This window comes from Microchirus variegatus, assembly GCF_963457635.1.
Source record: "Microchirus variegatus genome assembly, chromosome: 2".
Taxonomy (NCBI): domain Eukaryota; kingdom Metazoa; phylum Chordata; class Actinopteri; order Pleuronectiformes; family Soleidae; genus Microchirus; species Microchirus variegatus.
Genome location: NC_139803.1, coordinates 15,116,037 through 15,132,564, shown reverse-complemented (window position 1 = coordinate 15,132,564; position 16,528 = coordinate 15,116,037). Strand labels below are relative to the sequence as shown.

Sequence of the window (16,528 nt, the reverse complement as noted above, 5' to 3'; positions counted from 1 at the left end):
TGAAACAAACAAAGACTCTTAAAGATGGGGCAGGCACAAAGATAGGCAAGTGTGAGAGAAGAAGAAGCCGGTCATGACAAACACACATATTACAGACTTGTACACACATGGAAAAAGTTCCCTAAAGTGCCAGGTAAATGCACTCACTGACAAAATAAAACTAGCAATTGATCACTTGCAAGATAAAAAAAAAAAAGGTAGAAGGAAAAAAAAAAGAAAAGAAAGAAAATACTGTTCTCCACATAATATATTAATTTACCCTCTTTAACATTAGCGGTCATTTAAGTATCAATTTCAATGTATTCACATGTTTCCTTTCTTAAGACTAAACAAAGGGGTTTCATAACGGTTGTGTAGACAAGGCCATATAGCTTATCTGTACCCTGGGTGCTGGATGAGAGCGGTTCTGCCATCTCCAACCTCTGGACCTACCCTGCTCAGAGTAGGCCTGTGCATCTTGCCCATCAACCCTAGATTCTGATCTCGGAAGTAGGGCGTCTGGAAGTCCCCACCCAAGTAATCTGCTGTTTGCATCAGAGCGGCCTGGGTGGTGGAGGAGGAGGACGAGGAGGACGAGGAGGCAGCGCTCGCTCCTAGCCTGTAATGGGGAGCCCCAGGGGGCCCACAGTCTAGTGTGGTGCACCCCCCTGGACCTACACTGTGGAATGGCATGGCTACGTCCTGAGACCCGGAGCTGTCACTGTTGGGTGTGGGTAGAATGCTGTTGTTCCAATTGTGGGACTGGAAGTAATGACCATTGGTGTAGTGGGCCATGTGACCAGGCATACAGTTGTTGTTGACAGGAGGAGAGGGCGTGGGCCTCTCTACAGGAGGTTTCAGTGTGTAAGGGTGACCCACACACACCTCTGCAGGGTAGCCCATGCCCTTAAAATGGAAGGTGGGGTCCCGGGAAGGCTGCTTGCAGAGGTGAGTCCCACCGTTCTGAATATGGGTGACGTGAGCCAACTGGTGCGGATTCCAAGAGTGCATCTTCTGCTGCTGAATGTTATGTTGTATCTGTATATGCTGCTGATTCTGATGTGGATGCATGTGATGCTGCAGATGGTGCTGCTGCTTGAGATCAGCATGGCTGGAAGGCAAGTGGTTCATAGCAGCCACGCTGGTTGGAGGATGAGCTCCCACTGGGGCTGTGGCTTTCTCTTGAGAGCCAATGATGCAGTTGGGCGGGGGGAAGCCGGGGGTGGCAGGGTTGCTGTGCATGGAGACCCTGGAACAGGCGCTAATAAGCAGATTGCGACCGATGGGGCTGGGGTTGGCGATCTGGCCCTCGCACATGGAGGTCGCTCCTACACCATGAGCTCGAGCTTGGCAGAACTGGTTAATCTGATGCACGATAGTGCTCAGGTCGGCCTGGTGGCCCTGATGCAGCCCAGCAGCCATTGAGAGTGGAATGGTTGAGGTAGAAACTGTAACATTGGGTGGTACGTCACTGTCTGTCAGCTTCCTGCCCCCCTGCAGGCCTGGTTGCGGCTGCTGCTGGAGGTGCTGCTGCTGAAGCATGACAGTATGGGGGCCCTGCAGGTGGCCAAGGGCTGGGTGCTGAGACAGAGTCTGAAGTCTGGTTGGGCCCTGAGGGTGCTGGGCCATGGGAGGAAGGTGTTTGAGGCTTTGGGTGTGACCCTGGTGCTGAGGGAGGGGCATCTGTAGTGCCTGAGATGGGTCCTGTGGTTGAAGCTGCTGTGACAGAGGAAGGTTCAGTAGAGGTGGGTGGTGATTTAAAGTGCTGGTTGGAGCCACTTGATAAGGTCCAGTGTGAGGATTCATGACGACTTCTGGGTGCAAGCGAGCCCGGCTACCGTCGAAATCTTTAAGGATGCCTTTAACTGTGGGCACCTTGATAACGGCGAGGAGCCCCGTCTTGGCACTGGCCTGAGACGAAGGGTACGGGCTGTAGCGCTGGCCTGACGTATCCAGGCCGTTGACAGTGCGCCGCACGTGGTTTCGCTGTGGGACCTTGACGCTATTGGGGAAGATCTTGATGGTGAGGGGGTGGTTGGCAACCTTCTTAGCATATGCGTCCAATTCTGCAGGGGTTGGAAATGGAGTGGATCTCATCCTCTGTGTGGTGTCCCCTGTGGCGAAGGAGAGGACAGAACAGGTCAGAGACAGAAAGTAAGACGAGACAGAAACGGGGAGATGAAGAGAAAAAGGAATAATGAGAGTGGGAACAATCCAGGCAGAAGTGTATATGCCACAAAAGAGCACATCAGTTGTAATCTGAGCAGCTGAGAGGAACCCGATTTGGACAGCGCTCTCATCTTCCATACCTCATTGCTTTTCTCTAAAAACCCATGTAGCTCCCCATCTCATGAGGCCAAAGAGAGATTTCAGATCTCATTCTCAGCTGAACTACTCAGCCCATCAACATCTCCAGTCTGAAAATCCAATTTCGTGGAAGTGCCTGCGACTTTGAGGTCAGGAGCTCTTAGTAGCCTTAATTGACGTAGCATCCAGGCAAACAATAAGAACACTGGTGGTGGAGGGTTGTACTGCTTGCTCCTCACTCACAAAATAAACAAAGAGTGAGCGAGGCAGCAGTCGTCCCCTGTGGCTGCTTTGGGGGAGAAGAAAAGAGAGATAGACGCAGAGAGCAGAGCTCAATGACAGCAGACAAGTAATCAGACACAGCAGCCGCGTCTCTGATCTGCAGGAAAATCTCCCAGGCCTCAACTCGCAGACACCTGTAAACACCGTGGTTAAATTTAATAATGTCAAAGTGACAGTGTGAACATGATTTTGTGTTTGCACACGTGCGTCTAATTCATGATCTTGTTCAAAATGGCTTACGTGTCAGTAGATTGTGGCACATTGTAGCTGTAGTTTTCAGGGTGGGGGTGATTGTGTGAATCATTTTAATGTGAGGTATGCTTGCTAGCATTTGTTTCACAAACACAATGACAGTAATCATTTCAGGGAATTGTCTCATATGCCACAGTCCCTCACCTCCCCACTGACAGTCTGACCTAATTAAACCACAACTTTTGAACCGAAGGACAACAGGCAGTTAATAAACTCAGTTTTACCGACTCACTTACGAAGGCATCTACAGTTTGGATAAAACAGATGTCGACAATGACACTGCAGCTACTTCTCTTTGTTGTCGAGTGAGCAGTAACTTGAAATGTCTGATTCGCTGGCAGAAGATGGTTTCATGCAGCCATGGCTATAATGCTCAGTCTCACAGAAGGCGGACTGGGCTTAAGGGATGAACTGTGAATGCTGACACAGCGGCACCAAGAGTCGTGCCAACTGGCTAATTAATTCCCGCTTTATTTGTGAACAGGAAACAATGGGCAGCAATGTGCGGGGGACGGTATGGGGCAGCGCACAGGGGGCTGCTGTGACTAAATGTTCCGCCTGCTGATGGCAGCCTCATTAATGCAGGGGTCTGGGCCAAGAAACTGGAGCTTGACACCCGCCATCACTGAAGGCCTAATGTCAGTCACTGAATAAATGCCAGGGTAAGCAAATTCAGATAAATGAACACTTGCACGCAAGCACTAGACACGCTGAGGATAAACTTCACCTGTCAAACTCAGGTGATGATTAATGACCTTGTTGGAAATGATGCTCCACACTGTGACAGTCGAAATAAATACAAAGCCGTTTTTTTCCGATTTACTACGCAACACACAACTATAAAGCAGCACTTTGATAAATGCAATTTGTTTGCTTTCAGTATTCAACATACATATATTTAGAGCTTGTGAGGTGCAGGCGTAGACTCTGAAGCTGTTGTCAAAGCCTTGTGTCGGTGAAGCTCACAAAAAGGATGCGAGTGGGCGGGAAGCGAGTAACATCAGCTGTTGCGATGAATAAAACATCTTTTATCATTTAATCGGAATAAGACGTTACAGATGAAATGTGGACTGAGGTTCAAGTGCATGGACACTTTAAATGGAACATCCTGTGCCAGAGTTTTCGCTTTGATATCTGTATATCTGAGTCAACAGATGCTGCGTTTTCATCCTGGTACGGTTCGGTTTTGGTACAGTACAGTATGGTTTGGAATAGTAAAAGCTTGGGTCAGGCTTGCGTGTCGACTGGAAACAGTACAGTTACTTGGTAGGCGTTGTGTGTGTGGGATGTCCCACATTGAACGCAACATAATAGACAACAATGGAGGACATCCAGCAGCTCTTTTTTAGGGGGATATTTATACTAATCGCCAGGAAGTGAAGCCCAATTTATACTCTTGCGTAAAGTGTTCTACGTAGGTTACGCAGAGCCCTCTGCGTCGTCTCCGACTGCACAAAATATCTTTTAAGTGTCCGTCACTAGTCAAGGGACAACGGAGATGGCAAGAGCTGTGATTGGTCCTCAGGGCAGCCCGAGATAACGCTGCTCTGTGCCGGCCACAGTGCGCACCGAGCGTCCACAGAGGCGGAGCAGATCAACAAACGCTGCCAAATTTCTCGCCTCAAATTATCGTAAAACTGCGTTTCGTGACACAACAACATTCTTTCTCTCTCGTACACCATTGCTCACTATAGCCAAAAGCACAACAACCTTGCGTAGCGACCCCTACTGATCGGGCGGGAAATTGCAGTATGTATCCGCCACCACGACGGAGAAGTATGAAGGCTCGAGGGGTCTCCGTGGTTACGCAGTCAGATAACCCATTATGCAGTCGGAGAAGTATAATGTGGCCTTGACATTCTGATACTCCAAGGGAAGGGCACCAAAAAATGGAACGGTTGGGGCCGGTTATGTTAGTAATATTCCTAATGGGAAACGTGGAAAGTACGTACCGCACTGTACTGAACCGAACTGTTTCACTCGTTGGAAACACAGCAACAGAAGGGGTACACAGAGTTAATTAACACAACCATGCAAAACTGGTCAGTGACAGCACTTCAGCTAAGAAAATACTTTCTAACTTGTAGTTACAATATGATTAAGAATAACCTAATGAAGATGTGTTTTCTGATAAAATAAAAAGGCTTGGTTCCGCAGAAAATCCGTTAAATTGTGGACATGATGATGAGATTAATCATATAAATGTGTTTCACCCTGTGCTGTCATTCAGGGAAATTAATCAATGCTACATTAAAGTTAGGGAGATTAAACATTCACTTAAATAAAGTGAGAAAAAGAAGCAGCAAGCTTGCAACTGGAAACAGTGTCATTTCTTTGCCAATGGCACTTGTATAATGAGATTTATACTCGAGTAGCGAGACTCAGGCAAAGAGCAAGTCTAAGCAATGTCTATGTCTGTAAACTGACCAATCCATTTAATTGGAAAGGGGATTATACATTGTTAACTAAGGTCAGGATTATATTTTTTTGAGTGAAAAAAACTAGAAAGAAGAGTTTAATAGAGCTGTAGTAAATGTGTCATGGAATCTGTAAATAGTTTTCGCAGTAATTTCCCTCAACAGTAGATACAATCAACCTCTTGCTGTTTACATCTGTTCGAGGGTCCTGGCAGCTGTTTCATGTTCTCGTATGCAAGTGTAGCTTATTAGCATTTAAACCTTAACCTGAGACCTGGATTAGTTGAAGAGCATAAAGCATCAGGGGAGGGTTAATGAGCATGTGAGTGAAGTTTGTGACCGGCTGTTGGTGGCCACGAGCAATTTACCGCTCAGATCTCCAGCTAAGAACAACAGAGAACATTCCCAGGGCTGGAAATGGAGAGACAAGTTCGTCTGGCCATGTGTTAATTACCCCGCTGCTAGTTAGCTAGCTAGAATACAAGTGCACAGTCAGCAGGCACTAATTAGGGTTTCTTTTATTCAAACTACTGCTTTCATTGAACAAGGTTTAAGCAGCAGGGGGCAGCGGCTCATGCTGCTATAAACGGCAATTTTCACATGAGAGCAGGAAATTAGGTCTGAAGCTTCAGTGTCAGATTAGACATGACAATGTGGCTCCTTTCGTGAAGAAACCGCCTCACATTTTTGGGCAGATTTTTTGGAACAGAGCATCCCATGCTGCTAGACTGACACTGCAAGACCTTTGGAAAAAATACAAGGAGAGAAAGAAGAGATGGTTGCTATTGATCTCAGTGGGAACTCAGATGTGAAAATCAGCCAAGTGGTCCAGCTGTACTCACTATTTGTTCTGCCTGTAAGAAGTGAGGACCAAGGGCCACTTCCCGCTACTTGAGTCATCCTGCCTAAAGGATGAGCAGTTTTCTTTGTGACCCCGCCGTCTCCGAGTGTACCCGCTCTACTCTAACAGCCTTTACTTTTCACAGCCATCGTCTGTTCACAGTCACTCCCCGATGATAAATAGAGCAGCTGCTCTGGCCTTGTCTCTGACAGCAACCTGCAAGCTCGTAACTGTAAATGATGCTGCTGCACACAGACTCGTCCACAGGACAGGATAGAGGTCAAGGATGAGGAAAAAAGGAATTCAAATGGAAGCTTATTGTGTTAACTCGTCATCTCTCCAGCACGACTAGAGAGTATGGAGGACAGACTCAACATTTCTTGGAAAACAAGTCTCAGAATTCCACTAAAAAGCAGTCAAGAACACCTCTTTTGGTGTAAAACTGCAGTGCATAACTGTTAAATATAAACAAATGTCTGTCACATTCAAACCACTGTCAAATAAGTTCACACAATGTTGGTTAAGCCTATCGGCTCCACACAACTAGCTCTAGTTTCTCAGTATAGTGGAGGTCATTTTTTATGCTTCTTATCCAAGCGATTTTTATTTTTTTATTTTTTATGTTTTCTAGGGCTGCAACAATTATTTTCTCTATTAATCGAGTTGTTTTGTCCATAAAATGTCACAAAATGTTGATCGATCTGGGGTCATACCTATGTTCCCCGGGTCCTATGTTCCCTGATTGGGGAGCATCAGATCTTTTTCTTTTTTTTAAAGACCCAGGGAACATAGGATCTTTTTTGAGAAAGGGTCCTATGTTCCCCTGTTAAATGAACCTTTTTTGGGAAAAACAGGGAACATAGGACCCTTTCCCAAAAAAGATCCTATGTTCCCCGGGTCCTTTTGGGTGAACAGCGGGGAACATGTTCCCCGAAAGATCTGTTCCCCAGTCACATACAAAGCAGGGAACATAGGACCCAAGGAACATGGGTACGGCCCCATCGATCTTTCCAAAACCTCAAAAAGATGAAGTCTCATTTTGTTCACAAATACAAATGATTATGTTAGTTAATATATGGAGCAAAGAAACCAGAAAGTATCGAAGCTGAATAAGCTTAATCAATTATTAATAGATTACTAAATGAATCGTCTGCTATTTTGATAGTCAATTAATCAGTTTAAGTGTTTTTTTTTAAAATTGATAATCAAAATAAGTGATGATTAATTTAGTAATCGATTAATAATAACTAATAATTGCAGGCCTTGTGTTTTCCCTTTATTATATTGATATTAGTGGTGACCTGATTACTCTACCATGTCATATTGCTAATATATTTTATCTGCATTATCTATTAATGTGCTATCCATGTTGGATGTTTTCTCATCTTGCTGCACATCTACCTACAGGTAACCTGAGCCTTAACATTGTGCGTCGTAAAGTGAGATGGCTGCGAACAGGTTGGAGGTGGACTGAAAACACAAAAAAACGTTCTCACAAAAACTTCCAGGGCAGAATTCTACAGCTGAAAGAAACTGCTCATTCAGTAGTTTGACGGGATAAATGTGACCTGTCCCCAGCTGCCCCTGCTGCGCAGCTGTATACATGCAAACGTCCCTCAGTCAGGTCTGACAGCACAGTTTGACAGAGCCCATTTTCTGTTGAAGGAAGTGACAGAAACAGAAGAAAAGTCGTCATGCACTGCAGCTTTTAACTGTTAAATTATTTTACATGCTGGATAAACAATGAGGTTTGTGGCGAGACAATGACTCCTGCAGACAGCCAGAACCGAGACGGCAGTGTTAACGGAGGTGCTGAAGCCTGGTTCTAGCTGTGTAATAGGCGCACAGGCGACTAATGCCTGAAAACATGACAGCTGCACAACCTGCAAACATGCAAGAAATTATCTACAGGAGCTGCCGGATACTTTCAGGTAGCAGGGAGCAGGAACCTGAGGGTGTGCAGACTTTTTAACAAGGTACTGTGATAGAAATTATTATTTTTTTTCTAAATAAAACACAGATCTGGGGGCTTTTGATGTAACACCATGTCTAGTAATTGTACTTTGAAGAGTAGATGAAAAGGAAAGACATAAAAAGCATGACAAGGACCAGAAAAAAACAGGGTTGAAATTATCCTTCTTAGCCCGGAACTGCACTTTTCCATCACCAAAATGGATTTACAGTGTCGGGCACTCTCCAGTTGTGCTTTGTGGTCTATGTGGTGTTTTAGTGTGTCATATAAAGGAAGAGCAAAGATACAGTTCTAACTGAAGGCTGCACCATGTCACAAGCTCACCCAAGTGAGGCAACAGACGCTGGCACTTAACAGACTCCCTCACACTCACTGATCTCCTGGGGGTTGGCTGATTACTGTGATTCTGAAATTACAGTCCTGATGAGCTGGAGCGGTTTACCAAAAAAAAAAAAAAAAAAAAAGCTGCATAAATGGTTCAGGCTGGTGCCGAGTTACTACTCAGAGACAAAAAAATGTAGAATGTAGAAGCAGATTTTTCATGATTGAACAGGGCAAAGATAAAGAGAGTGCAATCAAAATGTGGGTAAAAAAGCTTTGCAAGAACAATACGGAAAGTACTGTCGTGTGCAGGCGTCACAGGAACCTCACTGTACTGTTAACGCGGATAATTATTACAGAAATTAGGACAGACTGTGGCATGAAAGATGAAGAGAGAGGAGATGAATGGTCCACAGGCTGGATGTGAATCTGCAGCTGCTGCATACGTCTGAGCCTGTTCTACCAGGAGCTGCCACACACTAGTATACAGTATTTGTTGTGATTAAAAATAAATCCTAATCTGAACCACTCACTCATTTTCTACCACAGGGGAAACACACAGAGAGAAACAATCATTCAGTCACACAGTTACACAGTCAATCTAGAGTGACTGTGAGAGGAAACCTTAGTACCCGGAAAAACAAACTAGTACACTTCCAGTTAATGAATACTACTGGGGCTGCAACTGACAATTCTTTGATAATTGATTAATCTATTGGTTAGTTTCTCGATTAATCGATGAGTCGTTTGGTCCGTAAAATGTAAAATTCTGAAAAATGGTGATCGGTGTTTCCCCAAACCTCAAAATGATGATGTTTTCAAATGTTTTGTTTTGTCCACCAACCAAAATGATGCAAGCTGAAAAATCTGAGGAATAATTATTTAAAAAAAATGTGATGATTTATTTAGTAATTGATCAAGTAATTGTTGCAGCCTTAAATATTACCTACTTTTATTTGATTCCTGATGTGTTTGTTTTGTTTATATGAACATGGTTAAGAAAGTTTAAAGCTTCAAAATGACTGTTTAATGTAAATGTATAAAGGCAAAATGTAAAGAAGGGGTAGGGCTGGATAAGTTCACACTTATTTTCCTGTTATTTTTCTTCTGTTTTAGTTTTTGTTGGGAATTATCATGTTGTTGTGATGCTAAACTCTTGGCTTTAATTTCGTTTTGCTTTTTCTGCAAACCTACATATAAACACATGACAGATACCAACAACAACAACCTCCTTGTTAATGAACACATACATTTACATTTGACTGTATTTCCATATCATTTGGACTTTTAAAAAAACTGCAAAATGTCAATTTCAATGTGTTTAGGCTGAAATAACAGGTACAACAGAGATTCTTTGTTAGCTTTCATTAATGTCCTTCACAGCCATTTGGTCTCAGCCCTCACTGCTGATTGCTAATTTTTACTCTTCACTTGTTCTGCTGCCACTTACACAGTAAAGTCTCCAAGTTTGTCTGGAATTAAAAAAAATGAAATGAAACACACTGAATTGACTTTGGCCGGCGTCGACTTAAGTTGCTGCCGTTAAAACCAAGAGCAGCAGATTGGATCTTAAACTCGCTCACATTACAAGATCATCGGGGCTAAACCGCTCAGCCTCAATCTGTCAGCGAGTCTGACAGCGAGCGTCTCTATCCCGACGGTTGAAAAGTGATGCTTGGATCTAACACACGAGTATGGCAACAGTGGAACACACTTGTGGCAGACGGATCTTTAGGGGGTGGGGGTATAGTGGGCGAGCGAGTTCACTGTTCATCAGCAAATTAATGGTGCAGTTCATCCTAATTTCAAGACAGACAGACACAGACAGATAGAGAGATATATGGTCCTAGAGGACAGAAATACTCTGTGTTGCACAAGAGGCCGGGGGCTGGCATGGGGATATGATGTGTGGGAGCAGCAGGATTGTAACAGCTCAGTTTATTGTGCTTTGGTATTTGTTAATAGTTTTTTTATGCGCATGTGTGCGTGCATGCGTGTGTGTGTGTTAAAACCAGTACTTACATTTCTGAAGTCCAGTGTTCATCTGCGTGTGGGGGAGAAGCTGAAGGGGGAGGTCACCTGGCACCGGCAGACAGGCCAGCATTTCACACGGACACTAATGCAACATGGGACATACACTTCGCCTCACACTGCAGAAACGGAGAGAGAGAGAGAGAGAGAGAGGGAGGGAGGTTGTGAGTAGTCAGACATAACTGTCTGCAAGGCAGCAAGCACATGATGCGTGGTGATACGGACGCTGGGTCCGCACTAATAGAACTCTGAGGACGATCCCCAGAGGCGCAGGGCCGAGGGAGACACAGTTACGTTTCAATTAGAAACCGATTCACACCTGGAGCATCAGGTAAGGTGACATTTGATGCCAATAACAACTTCAATTAAACATCAAACAGCTGAAGTAAAACGAGCAGACTGGGCCTGAGGGGCTAGCAGCTTTAAATCGACTCAGTCCCTCTTCTTCCTCCCTCCCTCCTCACCCTCGCGTGCTAGTCAGCTACCTGGGCCCTGCTACCTGCGCTTTACTTCTCCGTCTCCACCGGAGCATGGCAGAGGAAATTAATGACTCCTGTTCACTCGAAAAAGAACACACTCAAGATGCCTGGAGCTGACAAGTTAGTGGGGCTCCGATCAATACAGCAGTCCTCTAGACCTCAACGAGGCCTTTTTTTTTTATTTTGGGGGACATTACACAATAGAACCGGTGGCTGGATGTGGAGAAAAGAGATGAATAAATGGGGGTTACAGCTCCAATAAACGCCTGCCACTACTGTGCAATAACCTGATGTAATAGCGAGGGAGAAAACGTTAGCCATGCTCCACTTGGCTTACTGCTGTATTCAAAACACCACAGATGCTTGCTTCATCAGCACTGAAGAACAGTCAGGGAGCAAATTAAGTCTACAGAGTCCGTGCCCTCCCCCTTTTTTTTTTTTTTTTTGCTGTGTGGCATCAGAAGAGGGCGGCAAGTGTGTGCAGACAAACCAGCGTCTATGAGGGAGGCAATTACCCACAAAACAACCTTGGCATGCCTGTCTGCCGCAGGCTGATGTCTTAAAAGTGTCTTCCCCCCTGCAGGGGGAAGAGACAAGTGGAGGGAAGAGTGACAAAGCGAGAGGGAAAGGTGGAGAGAAAGAAGGATGGGTGGCAGGTTTGGGGTGGTGGGGTGCCTGAACTTGCTTTAAAAAGCAGGAGCTCAAAAAGGTCAGGATGACAGCTCATTTAAATCCTCCCAGCGAGAGGAGAAAAAACAAGCCTTAATGAAGCTGCCAGTTCTACACAGATACCTGTGGGGGCTGCACCTCGGGGTGCTGCAGGGGAAGGAAGGGAGGAACGGCGAGAGAGGGAGAGGGAGGGGAGGCTGGAGGCTGGAGGCTGGTGGGGCTGCAGACTTGATACTGATCTGTGGATTTTTGGAGCAGTGGATGCTGCGTCACCTTTTCTGTTGCCCAGCCTCCCACCCCTCTCATCCTTCCCCCTTTCCCCTGCTTTCTGATTTACAGCCTGGGCGGCCATATGGCAGCAATCCCTGCCCTCAATTCAGCTTGTCACCATGCATTAACTTTAATTGGCCTGATATGTTATTCTTTTCCCTCGGCCTTGGAAGGATTTTAGGTACATAACGCCTTGATGTCAGCAGGCAAGATTTCCAGCCCTCTCTCATTTATCAGGTTGCCAAGATTTCAAACAAAGATAACAGCAATCTCTTTGACAACGAGCAGGTTTGGGGTGGAGGAAAAGGGAAATATCAAATGCAGCGGTGTCTTTGCTGTGGATTTCAAAAGGAAAACAGTGGCAGAAAAATAGAAAATGCTGTGGGAACAACAACAACAAAAAAAGAACTGCATAAACTGTCAGTTCATTTGTTATGAGAACACACACATCAACACACACAACAGGCAAAAAAACAGCCAACAGGCCTTCAGCCCACCCCCTCCGTGCCTCCCCCACAGCGCCCCTGAATGTCAGAAAACTGTGCAGTGGGGAGTGTAGCAGCAAAGGTCAGCCTATGGTAATGCCCCAGCTGACACTCTGCTTTACAGCGGCGAGCAGGAGGAGACGAAGCCCCAACAGACAGAAGCCTGACGTCTACTGACTCGCCCCATCAGCACCACTGCCACGGCAACTTCAAATACACATCACATGCCAAACACTGGCACTTTCTACAAAGGCATACACTCCCACACTGGCTTTTTTTTCAACACATTACACTGTTTGAATCAGACACAGGAGGACTGCACCTGACAGAGACTGAGGCTACATCCAACACTACTGTGTTTTTGCTTTTAATAAAAAAAAGCATAGATTCTGCTCCGGTTATGCCTGTCTGACGTCCACACTACCAGCGGTGATTCAGAGTCCCCGAAAAATCTGAAATTTTAAAAAGCTGCTACTTCTGTTATTATTTGGGAGAAACTCTGGGGCTACGTTTCGGTAATTGAGACCTTTGGAAATGACGAGGCAGCAGCTACCTACGTTCACTTATCGATTGGCTCCTTTAAAGCACTTGCTTTCACTTTCACTTTCACCTTTTCATCAGTCTAATGAAACATCCTTGATCTACTTTTCACTATTGTTGTTTCTCATCGGTTATACTCAGAGACCGCAGAAGAGATAATCACATTCCTGTATACCGAAATGGTCATGTGTGTAATGGTAAATTAAATTTCTCTGACTCAGAGCTAAAACTGCCCATCACCCTATACCTGCCCAGTACAGAATACCAGGTCATGTGTGTATAGCGTATTGTGTATTGTGTCTAGCCTGAACTGACACCTTCCTACAACATCCTCAGGGTAGTCGGCTCCCAGATACCTACAGTAGACAAAGCGGTGAGAAAACACCGCCTTGAATGGCAGACTCTTTGCCTATTGGAGGAATGCACAAGGGGAGTTGCTCAGGTATAAACGTGGACTATGCTCTGGGTCTTTCTCCAGCTAGGATCACTCCTGTGAAGATTGACCTTTTCCTTGCAACGTAAATAAATAACTTGTCGGCCGGCAGAAGTTTCTCTTTTTCATTCTTCACCAGCAGCAGAGAATTTCCACAACATGTGATATACATTTTAAGGGCATATTAGTGTGGAAACAGTGGTGAGATAAAATGCCAAGCTTATCTGCTGCCTTCTAATTACCCTTTGACCACCACACAGTAGCTATGTCTGGATAGGGGTTTGACCAACTCCTCCATCCCTCCATCCATGTAGGTGTCTCGCCCAGTGGCTTAGTGGCCTTTGTGATACAGAGACACAGCCCCTCCTGTCCAGAGTGGAAACAAAGTTGTGTCTGTGGCAGCGCAGCTCAGCCAGCTGGGCAGGCTTGTGATGCAGGGGATTGGCCTGGTGGAGTTTAGCCAGGCGTCTCACACTATCAGTCCCATGCAGACAGACACCACGGGGTTCTCAGAGCATTAGCCGGGCCCCTGTGACTCGGCAAGTCTCCATCAGCTACTTATAGAACCCTAATAAAAGTGCACAAATTACTGTGTGGGCTTTCACGATGGACAAATGAAGGCGGGCGGACAAAGCAGGACTTGAGGAAGTGATGCGCATGGCTTGTGTCAACTGCTCCCATAAAAAGCCAACCTATATTTCCTTAAAAAGAGCCATCTGAAAGCTCAAGAAAGAAGTAACACGATGAATCAATTTATGAAATTAGACCAGATGATTGCATTTATGTGCCCAATGCTTTAATCAATGTCTACTCCATCAAATGCAAGTTAGAACTTTAGGAGTAAGTGCATGGGAAATCATCTATTTAAATATCCACCAGCAGTAATGCATGTAGAATAGAGAGAACTGTGCAGTAAACATAAGCTCATTAGGAGAAGCTATACTGCAATATTAGTGGGAAAAACTATAAATGGAAAAAAAACAAGGTGGGCAACTATATTTGCTTGTTGCCTAAATATTAGAAGCTTTTCTATACCAATTAAAGGGAAAAAGCAATTAGGAGAACCAAGTCACCATGTTGTACATGGCTTGTGCTAAAGGCTGAAGGAAAGGAGAGTGGAGAGGAGAAAGCAGGCTGCTGTTATTTTAATTGCATGTTTACCCCCAGGTTATGGGTCTGAAATAGAGCCAGGAAAAAATGTTGCAGTGAAAATTCAATGCAACATCACTGTGTTGATTCTCTGAGGGACACGGAGAGTGAAATTACTTTTCTTTGCAAGCAGAGTTTCTGAATGGGAGGTAAAGAAAGGAAAAAGCAGGAAGTAGAGAATAGCTTTTTACCCTTGAATACCAAGCCAGAGCATTCTGTCAAAAGAAAGGGGGGGGAAGCCTTGCTTCTTGAGCAAGAAAGAAATAACACTTTGGCATGGCTTTCATTAGTCCATCACGCTTTACCAACAGCAGCGGTAGAAAAGGATTTCTGCTGCTAACAGAGGGACACCATCATGTAAGGCCATGACAGGCTGATTCACAGTCTCACACAATGGATCCTGATGATTCCAGCACATCCCAAGGCGTTCTAGGACAGGCCGTTTGCTTTTCTCAGTCAGCTGAGACCTGCTCAGAAGCCCAGAGTGTTATCTCACACATAAAGAGAAGGGGCGATAGAGAGTGGGAGATGGCCATGATAGTGTGCAGGGCTGGAAATGGAAAAAAAAAAAAAAAAGAAAGAAAGAGAAGACAACCAACCCAAGCCCAGCTCGCACACAAACCGAGTGTGTGTAAAAATCGTGGTTTCCAAGTTGCGAGACAGAGTGTGTCAGGGATAAAACTGTCAAACAAGGAAACTGCTGCAAAAGTGTGGGAGAGAGGGAAGACAGCTACTTCAAACTACTGTTCTTTGGAGAGGGAGAGGCAGAGAGAGAGAGAGAGAGACGGAGAGAGAGAGAGGTCTGCTGTATGAACACTCAGTAACTAACTGATAAAAAAGTGACAGTTCCCCAAGGTGAGATGGTTGATATGGAGTGAAGAGAGATGGCATGCCCTGAGAATAATGCATAGCCCAAAGCTGGATTGGAAAAATCTTTGCAAAATTGTCAGATACAGTATAGTGTCTTTCACATATGAGGTTTAAGATACATCCATACCACCGCATTTTCAAACAAATTTCATCAGCGTTCAGACGAGCGTTTCTGCTGTAATCTGCCTCCATACTCCATGCACCTGAAACAGACACGCATCACTTGAGCACTCATGCTCACTGGGCATGCATGTGCTACCGTAAATAGGAAGTTGATTTACCTCCTCTGCAGTTGTTCGCTTAGTTTCAGAAGAATCAACAACGGAAAAAGGTCAGAGCAAGGATTTATATTAATATTATGAAACCGATGACAAAATGAAATGGAAACTAAGTTCATAGCCGAGTCATGGCTGATCAGAACCAATCAAGAACTGAAAGCAGACGCTCCGTTTCTTCTCAACTAGACTTAAAGCAGCTTTTCCTACTTTCTCAGATTTCAGGGCAAGTAAACACCAGGGTAGTGTCGATGTAGCCTTAAGCCGTGTTTCCAACAAATACCATATGTCTTTTTTTGCGTTTCCATTAGGAATAGTACCAAAACAACCAGCCCCAACTGTTCCATTCTTTGGCACCTTTCCCTTGGGGTACCAGAGTGAAACGGTACGGTATGGTTAAAGTGAAGCTCCACCTACAACAGCTTAGGCAACAGAAAAACGTTGTTCCCGGGCAATCGGTGTAAATATCCTAGGAAAGTCGCAGCCTATACTCAAACCAAGCTTGACGTCTTGTTGAGACAAACAGCCACAATCTGAGCAGAAAAAAGAGTTGCTGGACGTCCTCCATTGTTGTCTGTTGTGTCGTGTCGTCGCACGGGTACCACCACGTCACGATATGTATCCCACTGAAGCGGCACAACCTGCCTACCAAGTACAGGTACCGATCTCAGTCAAAACACAAACCTACCATTCTGTATCATACCATACTGTAACAAACTGAACCATGTCATAATGGAAACACACCTTCAGAGAGGATATTTACCAAAATAAAACAAAGAAATGGAAGCAGAAAGTCCTGCACTCTGGGCAAACTGCCAGGCAAACCGCAGTATTAAAAGGTCAGAACTACTAAAATGTTCTGTTGTACTGTGCCTAAGGTATGAGCTGCTTTTTAATGACTTATTGTGCAAGAATCAATCAGGTTGTGTGTGGCATTGGGTAACATGACTCCTCCC

General features: G+C 45.0%; 1 protein-coding gene across 1 annotated transcript; it reads right to left on the bottom strand.

The window, feature by feature from the left end:
* Positions 1-372: 372 nt before the first annotated feature.
* fam222ba (family with sequence similarity 222 member Ba) lies at positions 373-10,475 on the bottom strand (the record flags this gene model as incomplete). Its single annotated transcript, XM_083910719.1, has 2 exons — positions 373-2,093; positions 10,394-10,475. The coding sequence occupies 2 exons, from the start codon at positions 10,473-10,475 to the stop codon at positions 373-375; spliced, it is 1,803 nt and encodes a 600-aa protein (XP_083766845.1).
* Positions 10,476-16,528: the final 6,053 nt, after the last annotated feature.